Here is a 21,892-nt window from a genome sequence, read left to right as displayed (position 1 = left end):
GCGCGCCCGGCCGTCCGTCGCCGCGGTGACCGTCCTCGGAGTCCATCGGCTCGCGCCCCGCCCCCGTTCTGCTGCCCCCTCCCCTGTGGCGCGCAGAGGGTGTTTCTCGCTCCTCCCGAGTTGCCGCCGCCGCCGCCGCCGCCGTCGCCGCTGCTCCTCCTCTCCCAGTCTTGGGTTTCCCAGGCGCTGCTGCCGCCGCTACCTCTGCGGTCTGTCTGAGGAGGAGGAGGATGTGAAGATGGCGGAGCTGCAGATGCTGCTGGAGGAGGAAATCCCGGGGGGCCGCCGGGCCCTCTTCGACAGTTACACGAATCTGGAACGGGTGGCAGATTACTGCGAGAACAACTACATCCAGGTGCGAAGCATGTGCCGGCCTGGGCGCTTTGGGCCTCTGGCTGGTGGACGCCGCATGGGGTATCCCCGGGCCGGGGGCCGCGCGCCTGGGGGCGTAGGGCTCGCGGGGCCGAGGCCGCGGCGGGGACCCAGCCCAGCTAAGCCTCCGAGGGCGAGGGGTTGGGGGAGTAGAGTGGGAGCTTTTGGGGCTGGTGAATTGGTGAGAAACCTGCGGCTGGAGGAAACTGTAGCTTTAAAGCATTTTTTAAAAAGCCATGAATCAGTCCTCGGTGCGGTGTGTGTGTGTGTGTGTGTGTGTGTGTGTGTGTGTGTTGTGTCCCCGCCTCTTCGCTTCTCCCCTCGGCCGCCCCCACACTCGGTACCCGTCAGTGTTCTGGATGGCGGAGGAGGCGGAGAGTGGCTTTTTCTATTTGACAGAATCCTCCCCCATATGGCAGGGGTGTGGGGGGATTGATGGATCACCCCCATCCCCCAAGCTCTGGAGGATTTTTAAGGGGCTATGTTGCTGCAAAGTAAAGTGCCTTAGTTTTATATTCATATAAATGCCTCAAGAGACTGGTAATTTTGCTTATTTTTTAGTTTCTAACCGGGGATACAGTAGAAGAGCGGTTGTCTCTTTTTGGAAGTTATTGCCATTTTCCTCCCTGTGGAGAATGAGAAACTGCATGATAATGAGCACCCCCCCATTCCCGTTAGAATAGTTAATTTTCCTGTGGGAAAAAGAATTGTGAGTATTTTTCGGCAGGGATTAGGAAATGATCCTCATGGTTTAATTTTTCCCGAGATGGTTGGTTTGGCACGGAGACTCATAGTGGTAACGTTGTGTGTATGTATATGGAGGTGGGGTATATTGGGTGAGATGAGATCCAGCTGCGCCTGCATGAAGCAAAAGATTCTGTGGATTAAAAAAAAATCCTTAAAAATTATCTGAAAGGATAGGTTAAAACTGCAAATTCAGCATCTTTTGTTTTCCCTATGGCTTATTCTGAATCACAGGTTCTACCTCCATTTTTTTCCCTTCTCATTTAAATTCTCTTGGGATAAAGGTGGAAATGGAAGAAGTATGTTAAATTGTTCTTTCACTATGGTCTTTTTCTTTTTTTTTTTTTCCTCCCTTACTCCCACTTCCATCTCTCCAGGCATCCTTCTTAGTATCAGCTATGTTGGGAAGCATTCTCCAGTCTTATATAAACTAAAAAAAAAAAAAAAAAGGTGTTAGAATTTATAGGCTCATAAATTTTGTAAGGATTGCATAGTTGATTAAGGATGTTATTGTGAGATTTTACTTGATTGGATATATACTGAACTCTGTATTATCTTGTAGGGACTATTTGTATTGGGGAAGGAACCAGACCTAATCCAAGGCTTTTCCCTCCAAAGAGGCAGTTGAAAGTATGGCTAATAGGAACAGAAAAAATGTGTCTTGGGTCAAAGATTCATACAAAAAATACAGTGGTCCATATTTGGAGGGTGCTTTGCTAATAGTGAGTGGAATAGGAAAGAGTCAAATGTTTAGTTGCTCAATTTTCAACTGATCATTATTCAAAAGTCTATAGCCTGGCACAGTGTAAAGGGTTGATGATACACACCTAATGTCTACAGAATTTCATAGTGTAGTTAATAGGAGAGGCTGATCTGTGAACAAATGAATAATGTAGTGTGTCAGTTTATACTCTGTAAGGGACTGAAGGTGGGAAGAAGGACTGGAGGAAGCTGCGCTATTCTCAGGGAATTCACAGTCTGTAGGAGAGGCAAATCTAAAGGACTGAGTGGTAATTCCATTGCCTCCTGCAACGTATTATGGGATTATAGGTCAGAAGAGACATTGAGAGTGGAAAAGTGACTTCGTAGCGGTTATTACCAGGAGTAAAAAATGAGAAACGGATTTGTCTCTCTTTAGAAAATAATTTTTATTGTGATTTGAAGGTATAGTTTTTCTTAGATTACAATTGATACATAAAGGTAAAGTATATGGATTAATAAAGCTGAGAGGTTAAAGGGGTTAGAGATTGTCCTCTTTTTAAATATTTTATACATTTCTTCTAGTTGAGAGGAGAAGAATATTACTGCCACCATTATCTGTTTGTTTTAGCAATAGGATTAAAAATTTAGTGTGGTGGCATTTTAAAATTCATAGTATAGATATTTAAAGCGATGGATTTAAAAATATTTTTCCAATTTAGCATCTAAAATAGATTTTACACTTTAGATTTTACCGCCTCGGTTATCATCTGTTTCATGATTCAGTGGGTATATTATTTGTGTTTTTCTCTTCCCAGATGACAGCTCTTTGCATGATTTGTTTGTAGTAAAGTTGATAAACAGAACATGCTGATTGTAGATTTCTGCTGACCCAGCTGTACATTTGACCCAACTGGCTCTTTGTGACCAGAGAACTGACCAGCAGCGGTTTTGATGCTGCCTCTTACCCTGCAAAGTTAATTGGTTGTCAGTTTACCCTTGTTGTAACATCATGCCCTAACCACTAGCTCAAGTTAACCAACCTAACATTCATTTTATTTTGTGGAAATGTAATTTTTGCCAGTAAAGGAGAAAAAGATAAATCTGTTGATTATATGTAACAAAGGGTAAGGTTCTTTGTTCAGTGTTCTTAACTAGCTGGTTTTAACTATAGGAATATCCAAATAATTACGTTAAATAAGAATATTCTAAATGTGGATTATATTTAGTGTGGATATTGAGCAAAGGAAGGAAAAATGATTGTGCTGTCCTTCTGGAAACTACTGTGTTTAAATTGTTTCTAATAAAAACATCCTTCAGATATATTACTGGCATTAAGAGTGACTAGGTATTGGGTTGCCTGGGTGGCTCAGTTGTTAAGCGTCTGCCTTTGGCTCAGGTCGTGATCCCAGGGCCCTGGGATTGAGCCTCGCATCCGGCTCCCTGCTCCGCGGGAAGCCTGCTTCTCCCTCTCCCACTCCCCCTGCTTGTGTTCCCTCTCTCACTGTGTCTCTCTCTGTCAAATAAATAAAATCTTTAAAAAAAAAAAAAAGTGATTAGGTATTGCCTGTGTTAACACACACACAAAATCTACAGGTACAGCAGTGTTGTAAGTAGTAGTTTTCCAGGTTACTAATGCAGCTAACGTGAAAAATTTAAAAATAATTTTTAGTAAAAATTTAGATGGTTTTATTATTTCAACCTCCAGAGTGATAGTAAAAGTTTTTTTTTCCTAAAATGTGATGATAAAAAGTTACAACTAACATTTGCTGATATTTACCTGATTGATTTTATTTCTTCTCTGTAAAAAGGCCTTAGTAATTGTTAAGGGTTTTTTAAGATACGTGTAAGACCTGTGTTTCTTTTTTCATTCATTAATATAAACATTGATACATTTATTAATATGAACATTGATACCTAACCTAAGAAGTATCCAGAAATTTTAAACAGTATTTTGATTGACTTGGAATCTACCTTTTTACAAATAGAAGAATTTTATGATAATATGAGTTGCTTTAATGTTTTGGTAGATGAAATAAATTTATAGTTGTTACTTTCTAGAGTAAATCTGAAAAACTAACTTTTTAAAGAAAATATTTTATTTATTTATTTGTCAGAGAGAGAGCAAGCACAAGCAGGGGGAGCGGCAGGCAGAGGGAGAAGCAGGCTCCCTGCTGAGCAAGGAGCCCAGTGTGGGACTTGATCACAGGACCCTGGGACAATGACCTGAGCCAAAGGTAGATACTTAAACAACTGAGCCATCCAGGCATCCAAAAACTAACATACTTAGTTACATTTTTCTTTTTTTTAAAAGATTTATTTGAGAGAGAGAGAAAGACCATATATGCGCCAACACATGAGTGGGGTGGGGGCAGAGGGAGAGGGAGACAAGCAGACTCCTCCCTGAGTGGAGAGTCCCACTTGGGGCTTGATCCTAAGATTCTGAGGTCATGACCTGAGCTGCAAATGAGAGTCGGACACTTGACTGAGCCACTTAGGTGCCCCTACCTTTTTTCCCTTTGTCAGATAAAATAGTTACTGCTTTTTGTGAGTGATAATTCACATTAGATAAATAGTAAAATCGCATTGTCCATGGTTTAGAGTAAGAGCAAAATCATTCAGTAACAAGGATTTGCTCAGAAGAACAGAAATTCAAAATGTTTCTTAAGGGGAGCCTGGCTGCCTCAGTCTGTAAAGCATGCAACTCTTGAGTTCAAGGTCATGAGTTAAAGCCCCATGTTGGGCATAGAACTTACTTAAAGATAATAAAATAAAATATATAAAAATTTTTTCAAAAAATGTACCTTAAATTTTATCTGAAATATATATATTTTTGCTTTTGAATAATAGGACAGATGTCATTACTGGTTTCCCTTTTTTGTCTTTATCAACAAGGATACTCCCAGAATTCATTAAAAATTGCAGGAAGGAGCTAATAAGAATCATGGAGCTAGGGCGCCTGGGTGGCTCAGTTGGTTAAGTGACTGCCTTTGGCTCAGGTCATGATCCTGGAGTCCTGGGATGGAGCCCCGCATCGGGCTCCCTGCTCAGCAGGGAGTCTGCTTCTCCCTCTGACCCTCCCCCCTCTCATGCTCTCTCTCTCTCTCTCTCATTCTTTCTCTCAAATAAATAAATAAAATCTTTAAAAAAAAATCATGGAGCTAACAGAATCATGGCTTGTTACCAGATTCATAAAAAAAGTCATTACTAAAACAATGTAAAGGTTTAAAATTCTTATTTAATAAAAACTATTTGAATACATCCTCACTGTTGAAAATTATTAGGAAAAATTATTAAGGAAGAAACTTAAAATTGCCCAGTCATTTTGAATATACATTTGGTATTTATACTTTTAAATATTTTTGCTATACACCACTATATATCAAAAATGGGTTCATGTTGTTTATTACCTCTATACCTTGCTTTAAAAAGAAACTTTATTACCATTATTATTTTTTTAAAAGATTTTATTTTTAAGTAATCTCCCCACCCAATGTGGGGCTCTACTTAAAACCTGGAGATCAAGAGTCCACTGAGCCAGCCAGGTGCCCTTAAAAAGAAACTTTTAATGGTGTTGGTTTGACTTTGTTTTTTTAATAGATGTCACAGAGTATACAGAAGGGGTTTATCTTTATGTGTTTGAGTTCTTTTGTTCTCACAAATAGAGGAATCTTAAAGGCACCTAGTGTGAAGAAGGAGAAAGTTACTTGAGAGTAGATACTTGAAGACCTATATTTACATCCTTCTCTGTGACTTTTGTCTTTTACTCCACAGAGAGGAGAGAACCACATAAGTGGACATCAGACTGGGAGACTGAATTTCCCTAGATTCAGTTGACTTAATTCTTCAGGATTTGATTAAGGTTTATCATCCTCAGAGAAATTAGTCCTGACTTTCTAGCAGATATTTGGTAATTGGATTTTTAGTAATAACCCAGTCATTATCAAGACATTTGATAAAATTGCAAACACAGATTAAATTATATTCCGAGACTCTTACTCATGGTTAAAAACCATGAATGGATGTTATATTTTGTCATATGCCTTTTTCCATATCTATTAAGATGTTCATTTTACTTTTAGTCTGTTGATAAGGTGAATCGTTTGATTGCAAAATATATTTAAAAAAATATTTACAGAAAGTTTGATCAGTGAAGTAATAGGCATTTTGAGTTACAGAACATCTTTCTTTTACAAGAGATGGATTTATATTAATATCTAGAAATTTGCTACAATAAGCAACCTTGGTTAAACAGGTGTACATTGTATATTGACTGCTATTTATGCACTCTGCTATATGCTATATTTGTGTGTGCAAAAGAACTGTTTATAAAACCTTATAACATTATTTAAAAACCTTTTCATATTGAGATCACTAAGATGGTTTTTTATTTTTATTTTTTTAAAGATTTTATTTATTTGACAGAGAGACACACAGCAAGAGAGGGAACACAAGCAGGGGGAGTGGGAGAGGGAGAAGCAGGCTCCCCGCGGAGCAGGGAGCCCGATGCGGGGCTCAGTCCCAGGACCCTGGGATCACGACCTGAGCCGAAGGCAGACGCTTAATCGACTGAGCCACCCAGGCGCCCCTTGGTCACTTTTTTAATTTCAAGGATTTTGATAGGATGAGATCTGATTGTGTTTGAGGTTGAAAGATGCTAGGTGGTGCTAGGATTTTTTGCATCCTAGTTTAACAAGTCCTGCTTATTTTTTTTATTTTTAATTTTTAAAATTTTCAGTTTTTTTGCTGTTTTTAAAAAGTAATCTCTACATCCAGTGTGAGGCTCAAACTCATGCCCCCGAGATCAAGAGTTGCACGCTCCACTGACTGAGCCAGTATGGTGCCCCTCACAGGTAGTTGTTTAACTACAACTGTATGATGGCAGTATTTTTCTAGTTAAAAAGAATTTCACAGCTTTTTGCAACTAAACTGTAGTCTGTAAAGTTGTAGTTCACATCATAGACCCACAAATAGTTGTATTTTAATTTTCTAGATACAGTGATATTTTAATTTTCTAGATACAGTGCCCTGGGTTCAAGGACTTTATCCCCACATTGAATTCCTTTAAGAATGGTATCTTCTTAACTTTTTATACCTCAGGCCCTCTTTTGTAAATATACAAATCAACCTACCTTCTTCTTTTATATCCGTTTTATGGTTATGTACTGACTTAGGGCATAACTGTTATAACTCGCAGCTTCTCCAGCATTTTGCCAAGATGGAGGGGTTTAGATGAATTAGGCCTTCTAGAAGTTATATCAGGGTGACAGATTTGGCAAAGTTCAGAGGTTCAGAGAGGAGTCTTCAGACCCTTTGTGACCAAATATTGTATTATCATTTAGTTTATGACTACTGTAACTCCTATTTTGAACTTACGTGTATGAGGACATTTATTTAAAATGCTAAGACATTTAATTTGATACAATATCTTTTGAGTATACAACCTTATAATCCTATGGTATTTCAAATTTTGAAGGAGATTTTGTTATAATACAGAAAATTTGATACTACCTATAGTTCTTAATTTCTAAATATTCAAACTTGTATTTATGTTAATTTTCTGTTGCTGTTATAACAAATTACCACAACTTCAGCAGTTTAAAACAACACAAATTTACCATTTTATAATTCTGGAGGTCAGAAGTCTGCAGTGGGTCACAGAATTGTGTTCTTTCTGGACGCTCTAGGGGAGAATCAGTTTCCTTGCCTTTTCCAGATTCTAAAGGCTGCCCACATTCCTTAGCTCATGACCCTCTTTCAAATTCCAAGCCAGAAGAAATTCCATCACTCCAACCTCAGCTTTTGTTTTCACATCTTTCTGTCTCTGCTTCCATCATCACCTCCCCTTTCTCTCCCCCTGCTTCTGTTGTCAACATTGCCTTCTCTGACTCTGATCCTCTGTCTTCCTTTATAAAGACCCACATTGGGCCCGCTCTGATAATCTTTCCATCCCATGTTAAGGTAACATATTCACAGATTCCAGAGGATTAGGATGTGTTCATCTTTGGGGGCGGGGCACTATTCAGTCACAATATATGAACATAGCTTTTCCTTCCTTTATCAGTAAATGGCAACTCTAACCCCCTTGATACCTGAGCCCAAAACCTTGGTACTGTCCTTGACCCTTCTCTTTTGCATTGGATTAACAAATGACTCTATCTTCACATGTCTGGATCTGACTTATACCACCTCCCCTGCTACCAGCCTGGTCCAAGCCACCATTATTCCTCAGATTATAGCAATAGCAAGAGCGATCTTTTAAAAATCTTAATCAGATCATGTTCTGTTCAAAACACTCAGAGACTTCCCTTCTCACTCAGTATAAGAACTAGAGTCCTTAACATTGCCTACAAGCCACGAATGATCTAGTTTTCTAGTATTGAATCCTCTCCTAATTTAATTCCTCTCCTCTCCTTTGCTTACTCTATTCCAGTCACTTTGGCCTCTTTTTTGAACATAACAGACATGCTTCTGCCGCAAGACTTTTTTTTTTTTTAAGAGAGAGAGTGAGCACAATTGTGTGCACTCAAATGGGAGGGAAGAGAAGGGGCAGTGGGAATGGCGGGGAGAGAGAATCCCAAGCAGGCTCCATGACTAGTGCAGAGTCCTTTTCAGGGCTCAATCTCACCATCCTGAGATTGTGAACCGAGCCAAAATCAAGAGTTAGTTGGTTAACTAACTGAGCCACCCAGTCCACCCGCCCCCTACTTTTTAAAAACAAGTTCTGACTACTTTTATTAAAGAAAAATTTTGCATGAATTACTTCCACTAGTCTGTTCTGGCATGCTTCTGATGATACCAGAATCACCTGGATCGATGATAGCCAGTATACATACTCTGTAGTATTTACCACATGCTGTGCCCAATTTAATATTGTTGCCACTGTAGTGATGGACACCAGTTTTGGTCAACCTGGTGTAGTGTTCTATTTGAGATTTCCTCAAGGCTGGGCAGTTGTTGGTGAGGATGACCAGTTTTACTTTGCCATGTCTGACCATTTTCAGAGTCTGCTTCTACCCCAACATGTGCTTTCCATTTTTCATAAGGAATTGGAGCCTAGAGTTGATCAATTCCAGCAACTTTTTCATTTTCTTTGTGCCACCATCTTCCTCCCTTAGGTGCAGGATGGCCCCAACCAAGAGCAGCTGCCAGAGTAGCCAGATACGGGAAAGATGCCTCAAGATTTTTTTACTTTGCATTTACCATGCCCTCCACCAGGACTATTCATTCCCCAGATAGTTGTATCACTGGATCTTTTACCTTTTTCATGCTTTTGACCAAATGTCAACTTCTATTTTTTTTAACTTAAAAAAAAAACTTCTAAAAATTAATTTTTAGTCCCAGTATAATTAACATACGGTGTTACATTAGTTTCAGATGTATAATACAGTGTTTCAACAACTCTATACGTTACTCAGTGCTTATCACAGTAAGTGTATGCTTAATCCCTTTCACCTATTTCACCTATCTCCCTACCCATCTCCTGTCTGGTAGCCATCATTTTGTTTTCTATATTTAAGAGTCTGTTTTTTTGTTTTTCCTTTTTTTTCTTTCTTCATTTGTTTCTTAAATTCAGATTTAAGGAGTGAATTTCACATACATATGAATGAAATCATATGATGCTTGTCTTTCTCTGACTCATTTCACTTAGTGTTATACCATTTAGCTCTATCCATGTTGCAAATAGCAATATTTCATTCTTTTTTATGGCTGAGTAATATTCTGTTTTGTGTGTGTGTGTGTGTGTATACACAGATATATATACACACACACAAATTTATATATATGTATACACACAGATATATATACACACACATATATAAAAATAGATACACATATTTATATATAAAATCATCTTTTTTTGTGTGGGAGCTCCATTATGGGGCTTCAACTCATGACCATGAGATCGAGTCACATGCTCTCCTGACTGAACCAGCCAGGCACTCCATACCACATCTTCTTTATCCATTTATCTATTCAATGGACATTTGTGTTGCTTCCATAATTTGGCATTGTAAATAATGCTGCAATAAATATAGGGGTGCATCTATCTGCATTAGTGTTTTCATATTCTTTGGGTAAATACCAATAGTGGAATTACTGGATCATGTGGTAATTCTATTTTTAATTTTTTGAAGAATCTCCATACTGTTTTTCACAGTGGCTGGACCAGTTTACAGTCCTTCGTACAGTGTACAAGCGTTCCCTTTTCTCCATATTCTTGCCAACACTTGTTTCTTGTGTTACTGATTTTAGCTGTTCTCTGACAGGTGTGAGGTGCTATCTCAGTGTGGTTTTGATTTGCATTTCCCTGATGATTAGTGATGTTGAGCATCTCTTCATGTGTCTGTTGGCCATTTGTATGTTGTCTTTGGAGAAATGTTCACATCAACTGCCCATTTTTTATTTTTTATTGATTTATTTTTAAAATATTTATTTATTTGACAGAGACACAGTGAGAGAGGCAACACAAGCAGAGGGAGTGGGAGAGGGAGAAGCAGGCTTCCCATGGAGCAGGGAGCCCGATGTGGAGCTCGATCCCAGGACCCTGGGATCATGACCTGAGCCAAAGGCAGACACTTAACGATTGAGCCACCCAGGCGCCCCTCAACTGCCCATTTTTTAATTGGATTATTTGGTTTTTATTTGTAGAAGTTCTTTATATATTTTAGATATTAACCCATTATTGGATATATCATTTGCAAATATCTTTTCCCATTCAGTAGGCTTTTAGTTTAGTTGATTGTTTCCTTTGCTGTGCAGAAGCTTTTTATTTTGATGTAGTCCCAATAGGTTTTTGTTTTGTTTTGTTTTTATTTTTGCTTTTGTTTCCCTTGTCTTAGGAGACGTATCTAGGAAAATGTCACTATGGCTGATGTCAGAGAAATTACTGCCTGTGCTATTTTCTAGGATTTTTATGGTTTATGGTTTTAGGTCTTTAACCCATTTTGAGTTTATTTTTGTGTATGGTGTAAGAAAGTGGTCCAGTTTCATTCTTTTGCATGTGGCTGTCTGGTTTCCCCAACACCATTTGTTGAAGAGAGTGTCTTTTTCCCATTGCATATTCTTGCCTCCTTTGTCAAATATTGACCATACAATTGTGGGTTTATTTCTGGGTTTTCTGTTCTTTCTAAAAATTTTTTAAAGCTTTATTTATTTATTTTAGAGCAAGAGAGCTCATGTGCGGGAGGAGGTGGGGGGAGGGTGGGGGAGAGAGAGAATCTCAAGCAGATTCCCCTCTAAGGGTGGAGCCTGACCGTGGGGCTGCATCTCATGACCCTGAGATCATGACCTGAGCCAGAATCAAGAGTTGGAAGCCCAACTGACTGAGCTACGCAGGCATCCCTGAGTTTTCTGTTCTGTTGATTTGTGTGTCTATTTTTGTGCCAATACCATACTGTTTTGGTTACTACAGCTTTGTGGTATATCATGAAATCTGAGGTTGTGATACCTCTAGTTTTGTTTTTCTTTTTCAAGATTGCTTTGGCTATTTAGAATCTTTTGTGGTTCCATATAAAACTTAGGATTGTTTGCTCTAGTTCTATGAAAAATGGTATTTTGGTAGGGATTGCATTAAATCTGTAGATTGCTTTGGGTAGTATGGACATTTTAACAATGTTTGTTCTCCCAGTCCATGAGTGTAGAGTATCATTCTATTCATTTGTGTCATCTTCAATTTCTTTCATCAGTGTTTTCAAGTACAGGTCTTTCATCTCCTTGGTTAAGTTTATTTGTAGGTATTTTATTATTTTTTGTGTAATTGTATATGGGATTGTTTTCTTAATTTATCTTTCTGCTTCTTTATTGGTATATAGTTATGCAACAGATTTCTGTATATTGATGTTGTATCATGCAACATGACTGAATTCATTTATTCTGTAGTTTTTTGGTGGACTCTTTAGGGTTTTTTACATATACTATCAGATGATGTGATATAAATTGTGAAAGTCATCTGCAAATAGTGAAAGTTTTACTACTTCTTTACCAATTTGGATGCCTTTTATTTCTTTTTGTTGTCTGGTTGCTGAGGCTAAGACTTCTGGTACTATGTTAAATAAAAGTGGTGAGAGTGGACATCCTTGTCTTGTTCCTGAAAAGCTGTCAGTGTTTCACAGTTGAGGATGATGTTAGCTGTGAGTTTTTCATTTAAGGACTTCATTATGTTGAGGTATATTCCTTCTAAACCTGCTTTGTTGAGGGTTTTTATCGTGATTGGATGTTGTACTTTGTCAACTGCTTTTTCTCTGTCTTTTGTAATAATCATATAGTTTTTATCCTTTCTCTTTTTAAGTGATGTATTTTGTTGATTGATTTGCAAATATTGAACCACCCTTGCATCCCAGGAATTAATCCCACTTGATTGTGGTGAATGATTTTTTAAATGGATTGTTGGATTTGGTTTGTTAATATTTTGTTGAGGAATTTTGCATCTGTGTTCATCAGAGATACTGGGTATCTCTGGGTAATTCTCTTTTTTTGTGATGTCTTTATTCGGTATCAGGGTCATGCTGGCTTCATAGAATGAATTTGGAAGCTTTCATTGCTTTTCTGTTTTTTTGGGGGGGGGGACTCGTTTGAGAAGAGTAAGTATTGTCTTCTTTAATTAAAAAAAATTTTTAAGTAGGCAACATGCCCCAAGTAGGGCTCAAACTCAAAACCCCAAGATCAAGAATTGCATGCTCCACTGACTGAGCCAGCCAGGTGTCCTGGTATTAATTCTTCTTTAGATGTTTGGTGGAATTCATCTGTGGAACCATCAGGTCCAAATGTCACCTTCCTTGATAACCCTTCCTGGTCTATATAAAGTTATACTTTGTTTACTCTCCTTTTTGCTTGTACTTTTTTTTCCCATGCTGTATTTTTCTTTGTATTACCATTTAACATACAATGTTATCTTATTTGTTTAATTTGCCTCTGTCTCTCCTGACTGGTGAGCTCCGTGAGGGCAGGGGGTCTCCCTCCCCCCCCCCACCAGCCCCCTACCCACCTGAGAGAGGAAGGGGGTGGACGGGGAGAGGGAGAGAGAGAATCTTAAGCAGGCTCCACCCCAGTGCGGAGCTTGATGCAGGTCTCATGAGATCATGACCTGAGCTGAAATCAGGAGTCGGATGCTTAACTGACTGAACCACCCAGGTGCCCCAAAGGGAGTCTTTTTCATTGTCAATATCTGGAACAGTGCCTGGGACAAAATAGGCATTCAATAAATATTTGCTAAAAGAATAAATTAGGTTTTTTTTCTTGTAAGCAGTAGAAAATACCCAAATGAGAGTAGTGAAATAAATTAGTTTTCCAGAATGGAAGAGTTTGTATTTGTATGTACAGGTAAATAAAGTTGGTGAATACTTTTCATTTGTCTAGGATATTTGATATAGATGTGACCAACAGAATTGTAAGTGGTATTTCACATATGGCTAGTGCTTTGGAGTTAATTCTGCAGTTGATTTGCTTTCACTTAGTGCATGACTTATTCTATAGTGGATACTCATTAAATGTCTGAGTGGCTCTCTCACTTTTTGGGTAGTGAGCAAGGGAGATATTCCTATTTTTATTATTTATTTATTTATTAAGAAGATTTATTTATTTTAGAGAGAACGAATGGGAGGGTCAGGGTGGGGGGAGAAACCCAAGCAGACTCTACGCTGAGTATGGAGACCAACACAGGGCTTGATCCCAGCCCTGAGATCATGACCTGAGCCAAAACCAAGAGTTGGATGCTCAACTGACTGTGCCATCCAGGTGCCCCAAGATATTCCTATAGTTAAGTAAACTCAAGCTTAGCTGTGACGCCATTAAACTAAAATTCTGTGAAGATAGAAATTGTGTTCATTTTTTTTTTTGCCTGTGTCCCTTGTGGTTTGTTGAGTAAAATGATTGAAATTATGACTCATACAATTTAAAATTTTTACATGTGTATATGTTTTTCTTCTTCATTCAAGAAATACTTATGAGTATCTGTTCATGCTGGGAAATCATTGATAACTCATGGAGCTAACAGTCTAATTCTTTGACCATTTTGATTGCTATGAAGAGCCTCTGTTCAGTAAATTCTGAATTGGCGGGGTTTGGACTAAATATAACATGGCACTGCTTTTCTTTGTTGTTCTTGCTGACTATTTGGCTTTATCTATTTATCTATTGAACACTTTGAATAGAGGCAAGGAGATGCATTGTTAGGAACTTCCAGAACCTACAAAACAATATTGAATAGGGGAAGCAACAAGGGATGCCTGCGTTTTTCAATATATAGTACTACAAGTCTTCTGTCGGGAGATCATGTTTGAATAACAGTCCCTTCTCTTCTCCCTTAAACCCTTTTATTGTAGAAGAGCAGACCAGGTTCAGAAAAAGAACTTGAATAACTTAGCTTAATATATAGTACTGTTTTGAGAGAAGAAGAAATTAAAATTTATTGGCGTTAAATTCATATTTTTCCTGGGTTTTTATCAGCACATTTGCTTATAATGTAATATGTATAATTATGAATTTTATTCATGTGCAAATAACAAAACCTCCATATAACAAATTTAATGTCAGCAGTTTAGTCGATGGTGTAGATGTGTTATATACATGTAATGATAGGGCATTGTATCTCAATTTTTTCTTGTTTTGAAGTGAATAAAGACTGGATCACTCGTATTATTAACATGACTTTTTAAAAAAGATTAAAGTCTGATGAATTCAGATTGGTTTAATATTATTTGATGTTATACATGAACTGTTTTGACACAAGATGTGTAAATTAGACCAGATCATTTTGGCTGCTACTTTAATCCTGCCTCTGTCTTTCCAAACGTAACAGTTGTCATCAGTTTGTTAAAAACCCTATTTAATTGATGTTTTGGGTTTTATTTTAAACAACATTGACATAACATAGGACTCACCATTTTAACTATTTTAAAGTGTAAAGTTCAGTGGTTTTTAATATATTTACAGAGTTGTGCAACCGTTACCAAACTTAATTTCAGAACATTTTCATTATCCCAGAGAGAACTTGTACCCGTTAAATAGTCACTCCATGTCCCTGCACTCCCTGGCAACTGCAAATCCACTTTCTGTCTCTATTGATTTGCCTATTCTGGACATTTCATAGAAATAGAAACATAATATGTGGCCTTTCCTGTGTGACTTATTTCACTTTAGCATAATAATATTTTCTGCATTCATCCATGTTGTAACATGTTTCAGTACAGGCATGCCCTAGAGATATTGGAGTTTGATTTCAGAGCACTGCAATAAAGCAAATACTGCAATAAACAAATGAAATGAATATTTTGGTTTCCCAGTACACGTAAAAGTTATTTTTACACTATAGTATAGTCTATTAAGTGTATAGTAGAATTATGTCTAAAAAAAACATTGTACATTTTGTTAAAAAATACTTTATTGCTGGAGTGCCTGCCTGGCTCAGTTGGTAGAACATGTGACTCTTGATGTTGAGGTTGTTAGTTTGGGCCCCATGTAGGGCTTAGAGATCACTTTATTTTATTTTTTTAAAAGATTTTTATTTTTTGACAGAGAGACAGCAAGAGAGGGAACACAAGCAAGGGGGAGTGGGAGAGGGAGAAGCAGGCTTCCCGCCGAGCAGGAACCCCTATGTGGGGCTTGATCAGGACCCTGGGATCATGACCTGAGCCGAAGGCAGATGCTTAATGACTGAGCCACCAAGGCGCCCTTAGAGATCACTTTAAAAAAATACTTCATTGCTGGGACGTCTGGGTGGCTCAGTTGGATTTAAGTGTCTGCCTTTGGTTCAGGTCATGATCCCAGAGTCCTGGAATTGAGTCCCGCGTCAGGCTCCTTGCTCAGCAGGGAGCCTCCTTCTTCCTCTGTCTGCAGCTCCCCCTGCTTGTGCTCTCTTTGTCTCTGTCTCTCTCTCTGATGAATAAGTAAAATCTTTTTTTTTTTTTTTAGAGCCGAAAGGCCTCACATTTATTACTGAACCAACCTACTGGTGCAGAGGCATAGTCACAGAGAAAAATCATTTCCATGATAAGACAGGTCTATGGCCAGGTAGGAAGGATGTTTACAGAATGATAGAACACATGATCTTCATGCAGCTTAATTAAATATGTGTGCCAATTAAGTGTGTCATTTCATGATGTGTGACGCCTTATAGACCCAGCTTGGTTCTTCTCCAGTACCTCCTCTTGGAGTTGTACCTGATCTTAATACCAATTTTCATCCGAATCCACTGGGGAATGGGACGATTCTGCTTTTGTTTCTTGGCCAGGAGTCGCTTGATTCTGAAAGTCTTGTGAGAAGACATGGCGAGAAGCAGCCAGCCATGCAGAGCAGGATGGCGGCGAAAAAGAGAAAGTGAATAAATAAAATAAAAAAAAAAATACTTCATTGCTAAAAAATGCTAACCATCATCTGAGTTTTCAGGGAGTCATAATCATTGGTCACAGATTACCATAATAAATATATTAATGGAAAAGTTTGAAATTGTGAAATTTACCAAAATGGAGAGAGACATGAAGTGAACAGATGCTGTTGGAAAAATGGCACCTGTAGACTTGTTTGAAGCAAGGTTGCTACAAAATGTTAGTTTGTAAAAAACACAGCCATCTGGGAAGCACAGTAGAATGAGGCATGCCTGTACTTCATTCCTTTCTATAGCCAACTATTTCATTATATGGATATACCACATTTTGTTTATCTATTCATCAGTTGATGGATATTTGGGTTGTTTCCACCTTTTGGTTATTATGAATAATGTTGCTGTGAACATTTGTGTGTAAGCTTTTGTCTAAACATTATATTTTAAATCCTCTTGGGTGTACATAGGAGTGGAATTCCTGGGTCGTAAGGTTGCACTATTTACATTTCTACCAGTAGTGTATGAACGTTCCAGTTTCTGTACATCTTTGACAGTATTTGTTATTTTCTGCTTAAAGTTGTAGCCATTGTAGTTGGTGTGAAGTGGTATGCCATTGTGGTTTTGATTTATATTTTCCTAATCACTAATAATATTGAGCATCTTTCCAAGTGCTTATTGACCATTCTTCAGAGAAGTGTCTACTCAAGTTCTTTTATTTCTTCTTTGTTCACTTTTTAATTGTGTTGTTTACCTTTTTGTGGAGTTGTGAGAGTTTTTTTTTCTTTTTTTTTTTAAAGATTTTATTTATTTATTCATGAGAGACAGAGAGAGAGAGAGAGGCAGAGGGAGAAGCAGGCTCCCAAGGAGCAGGGAGCCCGATGTGGGACTCGATCCCAGGACCCTGGGATCATGACCTGAGCCGAAGGCAGATGCTTAACCATCTGAGCCACCCAGGCACCCTGAGAGTTCTTTATATATTTGGATAGCATATCCTTATTAGATATACGATTTGCAAATATTTGTTTCTAGTTTGTCAGTTGTCATTGCACTTTCTTGATCATGTCCTTTGGATGCATGTCCTTTGATGCACAGAAGTTTTTAGTTTTTGTGAAGTCCCAAGTTATTTTGTTTCTTGGGCTTTTGGTGCCATATTTAAGAAACATTGCCTAAACCAGGGACATGAAAATTTATACCTATGTTTGCTTTTAAGAGTTCTGTAGTTTTAGCTACAAATAATATGTGGCTTATTGTATCTAACTTCTTTCACTTAGCATAGTAAACTATGAGTTTATCCATGTTGTGTAGCATATATCAGTACTTTATTTTATGGTTGAATAATATTCCATTGTATATAATATTCTAGTGTGTTTTATTTAGGTCTTTGATCCATTTTGAGTTAATTTTTGTATATTTTGTGTAAGGTCACAATCCAGATTGAGCCAGCCAGGAGCGCCATTGAGCATCTTTTCATGTTTTGGCCATCTGCATGTCTTCTTTGGAGAAATGTCTATTCATGTTCTCTGCCCATTTTAAATTGGATTATTTGGTTTTTGGGTGTTGAATTGTCACCTTTTGAGTTCTTGATACAGATTATTTGTATGTTTTCTCTCTCTTTTATTCCTGATTAGTTCTGGCTAAAAGTTTGTCGTTTGTATTGATCTCAGAGAACTAACTTTTGATATCAGTGGTTTTCTTTAGTGACTTTCTGTTTCTTTTTTTGTTTTAATTTTATATTGTTATGTTAATCACCATACATTACATCATTAGTTTTTGATGTAGTTTGTGCATAACACCTAGTGCTCCATGCAGAACGTACCCTCTTTAATACCCATCACCAGGCTAACCCATCCTCCCACCCACCTCCCCTCTAGAACCCTCAGTTTGTTTTTCAGAGTCCATCGTCTCTCATGGTTCGTCTCTCCCTCTGATTTCCCCCCTTTCATTCTTCCCCTCCTGCTATCTTCTTCTTTTTTTTTTCTTAGCATATATTGCATTATTTGTTTCAGAGGTATGGATCTGTGATTCAGCAGTCTTGCACAATTCACAGCACTCACCATAGCACATACCCTCCCCAATGTCTAGAACCCTCACTGAAATGGACAGATCATCTAAGCAAAAGATCAACAAGGAAATAAAAAATTTCTGTTTCTTTTTATTGACTGTGCTCTCATGTGTTATTTCCTTCCCTCTGCTTTTCTTTGGTTGGGGGTTAATGTATACTGCATTTTCTTCTTTCTTAAGGTATAAACTGATGTCATTGGTTTTCTTCCTTTCTAATATAGACATTTAGGGCTATACATTTTCCTCTTAAGTACTGCTTTAGTGGCATCCCACAAATCTTAAAATCCCCCCGCCCCCAGACATTTCCCCCCACACTCTCATTTCTCTTTTAATGGCTTTTGTTGAGCAATGAGTTATTTGGAAGTGTTATTTAATTTCCGAAGATTTGGGAATTTTCCATGGATCTTTCTGATAATTTTTTTTTTTTAAGATTTTATTTATTTGGCCACCTGGGTGGCTCAGTTGGTTAAGTGACTGCCTTCGGCCCAAGTCATGATCCTGGAGTCCCAGGATCAAGTCCCACACCTGGATCCCTGCTCAGCAGGGAGTCTGCTTCTCTCTCTGACCCTTACCCCTCTCGTGCTCTCTCTCTTTCATTCTGTCTCTTAAGTAAAGAGAGAGAGCACAAGTGGGGAGGAGAGGGAGAAGCAGGCTTCCCACTGAGCAGGGTCCCGCTGGAACCCAATGTGGGGCTCGATCCCAGGACTCTAAGATCATGACCTGAACCAAAGGCAGACACTTAACCGGCTGAGCCACCCAGGCGCCCCTCTGCTAATGATTTCTAATATAATTCTTCTATAGTCGAACACTTTTTTTGACTTGAATTCTTTTAAATTGTTTTGAGACTTTTTACTGGCCTATAATAAGGTTTAATTTGGTTAATGTTTTGTGTGCATTTGAAAAAAATGTGTATTCTGCTCTTGGAGTGTTCTCTAAATGTTAATTAGGTCAAAGTGGTTAATGGTTAATGGTGGTGTTCAGTCTATTATGTTTACTTTCTGTGTATTTTCTCAATTTGAGAGAGGGTTATTGTGATCTTTGACTATACCTGTGGATTTGTCAATTGCAAGTCTATCAAGTTTTGCTTCATGTATTTTGAAACTCTGTTATTATGTATATAAATGTTTACATTTGTTTTCCCTTTATGAATTAGCATTTTTATCAGAAAATTTTTGAAAATCTGTGGTCATTTTTTTTCCTCTGCAATCTACTTTGTACTTTTGTAGCTACTTCCATCTTCTTTTGGGTAGTATTGGTATAGTATCTTTTCTCATTCTTTTGTTTCTATGTTATCTGTGTCTTTAAAGTGTATTTCTTAAAAAGATTTTATTAGAGAGAGTGTGTGTGCACTAGCAAGAGAGAGTGAGCATGAGCCGGGGGGAGTGGCAGAGGGAGAGGGAGAAGACTCCCCACTGAGCAGGGAGCCTGACATAGGGCTCAATCCCAGGACCCTGGGATCATGACCTGAGCCGAAGGCAGATGCTTAACTGACTGAGCCACCCAGGAGCCCCTAGAGTGTATTTTTTTTTTAAAGGAGCATATAGTTGGGTTGTGCTGTTGTATTTACTCTTAACAATCTCTTTTAGTTGGCATGTTTAGATTATTTACTTTTTTGTGATTAGAGATATGTTTAGGTTCATAAATTATATCACTTGTTTATTTTGTTTGTCTCATCCTTTCTTCTCTTTTTATACCTTCGTTTGGTTAGAGTAATCTCGTAATTCTATTTTTTTTTCTAAGATTTTATTTATTTATTTGACAGAGAGACAGCGAGAGAGGGAACACAAGCAGGGGGAGTGGGAGAGGGAGAAGCAGGCCTCCCGCAGAACAGGGAGCCCGATGTGGGGCTCGATCCCAGGACCCTGGGATCATGACCTGAGCCGAAGGCAGAACGCTTAATGAACTGAGCCACCCAGGTGCCCTGTAATCTCGTAATTCTAGGGTATCTCCTTTGTTGACTTATTAGATGTAACTCTTTGTTTTCCAATTCTAATGGTTATTTTAGGGTTTGTAGTACTTACCTCAATTTTTCTTTTTCTTTTTTTTATTTTTTTTAAAGATTTTATTTATTTGAGAGAGAGAATGAGAGAGCACGAGAGGGAAGAGGGTCAGAGGGAGAAGCAGACTCCCTGCTGAGCAGGGAGCCCAATGTGGGACTTGATCCCGGGACTCCAGGATCATGACCTGAGCCAAAGGCAGTTGCTTAACCAACTGAGCCACCCAGGCGCCCTCAATTTTTCTTCAGGTGATGTTATAGCACTTTTTGCATAGCTTGAGAATCTTTCAGTATTATACTTCCGTTTCTCCTTCCCATCTTTTATACTGTTGTCATCATACATTTTATGTTCACATTCGTTATAAACCTTGTAATACATTTTTCTTAATTTTTGTTTAAATAGTTATCTTTAAAAAAACTTAACTTTAAAAAGAATCATATATTTACCAATGTAATTACAGTTTCCGGTACTTGTCATTCTTTTGTGTAGATCTATGTTTTTATCTGGTGTTATTTTCCCTCTCTGCCTATCCTTTATGACTTCCTTTAACAATTCTGTGCAAGTCTGTTGGTGATTATTATTACTATTATTATTTTTCGTATGTTTCCTTTGTCTTTATTTTGAAAACATCTTTCCTTTGTCTTTATTTTTGAAAGGTGATTTTGTTGGGTGTAGGATTCTGTGTGGACAGTATTTTAAAGATTTTATTTATTTATTTTAGAAAGAGGGTGCATGGGGCGCCTGGGTGGCTCAGTCGTTAAGCGTCTGCCTTCGGCTCAGGTCATGATCCCAGGGTCCTGGGATCAAGTCCCACATCAGGCTCCCTGCTCTGTGGGGAGCCTGATTCTTCCTCTCCCACTTCTCCTGCTTGTGTTCCTGCTCTCGATCTCTCTCTGTCAAATAAATAAAATCTTTAAAAAGAAAAATAAAAGAATGTGCATGAGTGGGGGGAGGGGCAGAGAGAAAGGGAGGGAGTGAGAGGGAGAGAATCTGAAGCAGATTCTGTGCTGAGCATGGAGCCTGATTCAAGGCTTGATCCCATGATCCTGAAATCACAACCTGAGCCGGAACCAAGAGTTGGACACTTAACCGACTGAGCTATGTGGTCGGTATTGTAAAGATGGTGCCCCATTGTTCTCTGGTTTACATTGTTTGAAATGAAAAATTTGCCTTCATAGTTTGTTCATTTTTAGGGTTATGTCTGATTTTCCCTTGCTGCTTGGAAGATTTGCTATCACTTTTTTACCAATTTGATTTTGATGTGCTTTTGTGTAGTTTTCTTTCTGCTTCTTGTATTCAAAACTCATTGCACTTCTTTGATCTGTGAATGTAGACCTTCCATCAGATTTTGAAAATTTTCATGCATTTATTCTGCAGATATTTTTTTTCTGTCTACTCCCTTTTCTGGGAACTTCGGTAACATATATATTATGCTATTTGAGGTTGTTCCACAGCTCACTGATACTCTTTTTATTAAGTTTTTTTTTTTCATTTTGGAGAAATTCTCTTATGTCTTCAAGTTCATTAATCTTTTTTTGTGTGTAATGTTTTCTGTCATTTTTGGATGTATTCTTTATCTCAGACATTATAGTTTTCATTTCTGGGAGTTCGGTTTGGTTCATTTTATATTGGTCTGGTCTTTGCTTAACTTCTTAAATGCATAGAATATGGCTATAGTGATTACTTTAATGTCTTTGTT

General features: G+C 38.2%; 2 protein-coding genes and 1 pseudogene across 24 annotated transcripts in view; 1 reads left to right on the top strand and 2 right to left on the bottom strand.

Annotated features, from left to right (window-relative positions):
- The window catches only part of ABI2 (abl interactor 2), a 165,721-nt gene continuing 143,829 nt past the window's right edge, over positions 1-21,892 (top strand). For 6 of the 23 annotated variants that reach the window (XM_073879796.1, XM_025892941.2, XM_073879803.1 and 3 more), the window contains exon 1: positions 7-355. In XM_073879796.1, the coding sequence (XP_073735897.1) occupies positions 239-355 (117 nt within the window). In that variant the 5' untranslated portion in view covers positions 7-238. Of the gene's footprint in view, positions 356-21,892 lie in introns of all 23 variants that reach the window. The other 17 variants (XM_073879783.1, XM_073879734.1, XM_073879750.1 and 14 more) reach the window with 6 other exon arrangements.
- Positions 8,553-9,030, bottom strand: LOC112836179 (large ribosomal subunit protein eL30 pseudogene; annotated as a pseudogene).
- LOC112839895 (large ribosomal subunit protein eL39-like) lies at positions 15,827-16,106 on the bottom strand. Its single transcript, XM_025892994.2, has one exon. It carries the CDS (start codon positions 16,079-16,081, stop codon positions 15,926-15,928), a length of 156 nt encoding a protein of 51 aa, XP_025748779.1. The 5' UTR covers positions 16,082-16,106; the 3' UTR covers positions 15,827-15,925.

Source organism: Callorhinus ursinus, unplaced genomic scaffold, assembly GCF_003265705.2.
Source record: "Callorhinus ursinus isolate GAN/ISIS: 27379988/994484 unplaced genomic scaffold, GSC_fseal_2.0 scaffold2, whole genome shotgun sequence".
Lineage (NCBI taxonomy): Eukaryota > Metazoa > Chordata > Mammalia > Carnivora > Otariidae > Callorhinus > Callorhinus ursinus.
This window is presented reverse-complemented; position numbering and strand designations above follow the sequence as displayed.

Coding starts and splice junctions, on each gene's coding strand:
- LOC112839895 (XM_025892994.2), bottom strand. CDS start 16,081: ATGTCTTCTCACAAGACTTTCAGAATCAAGCGACTCCTGGCCAAGAAA.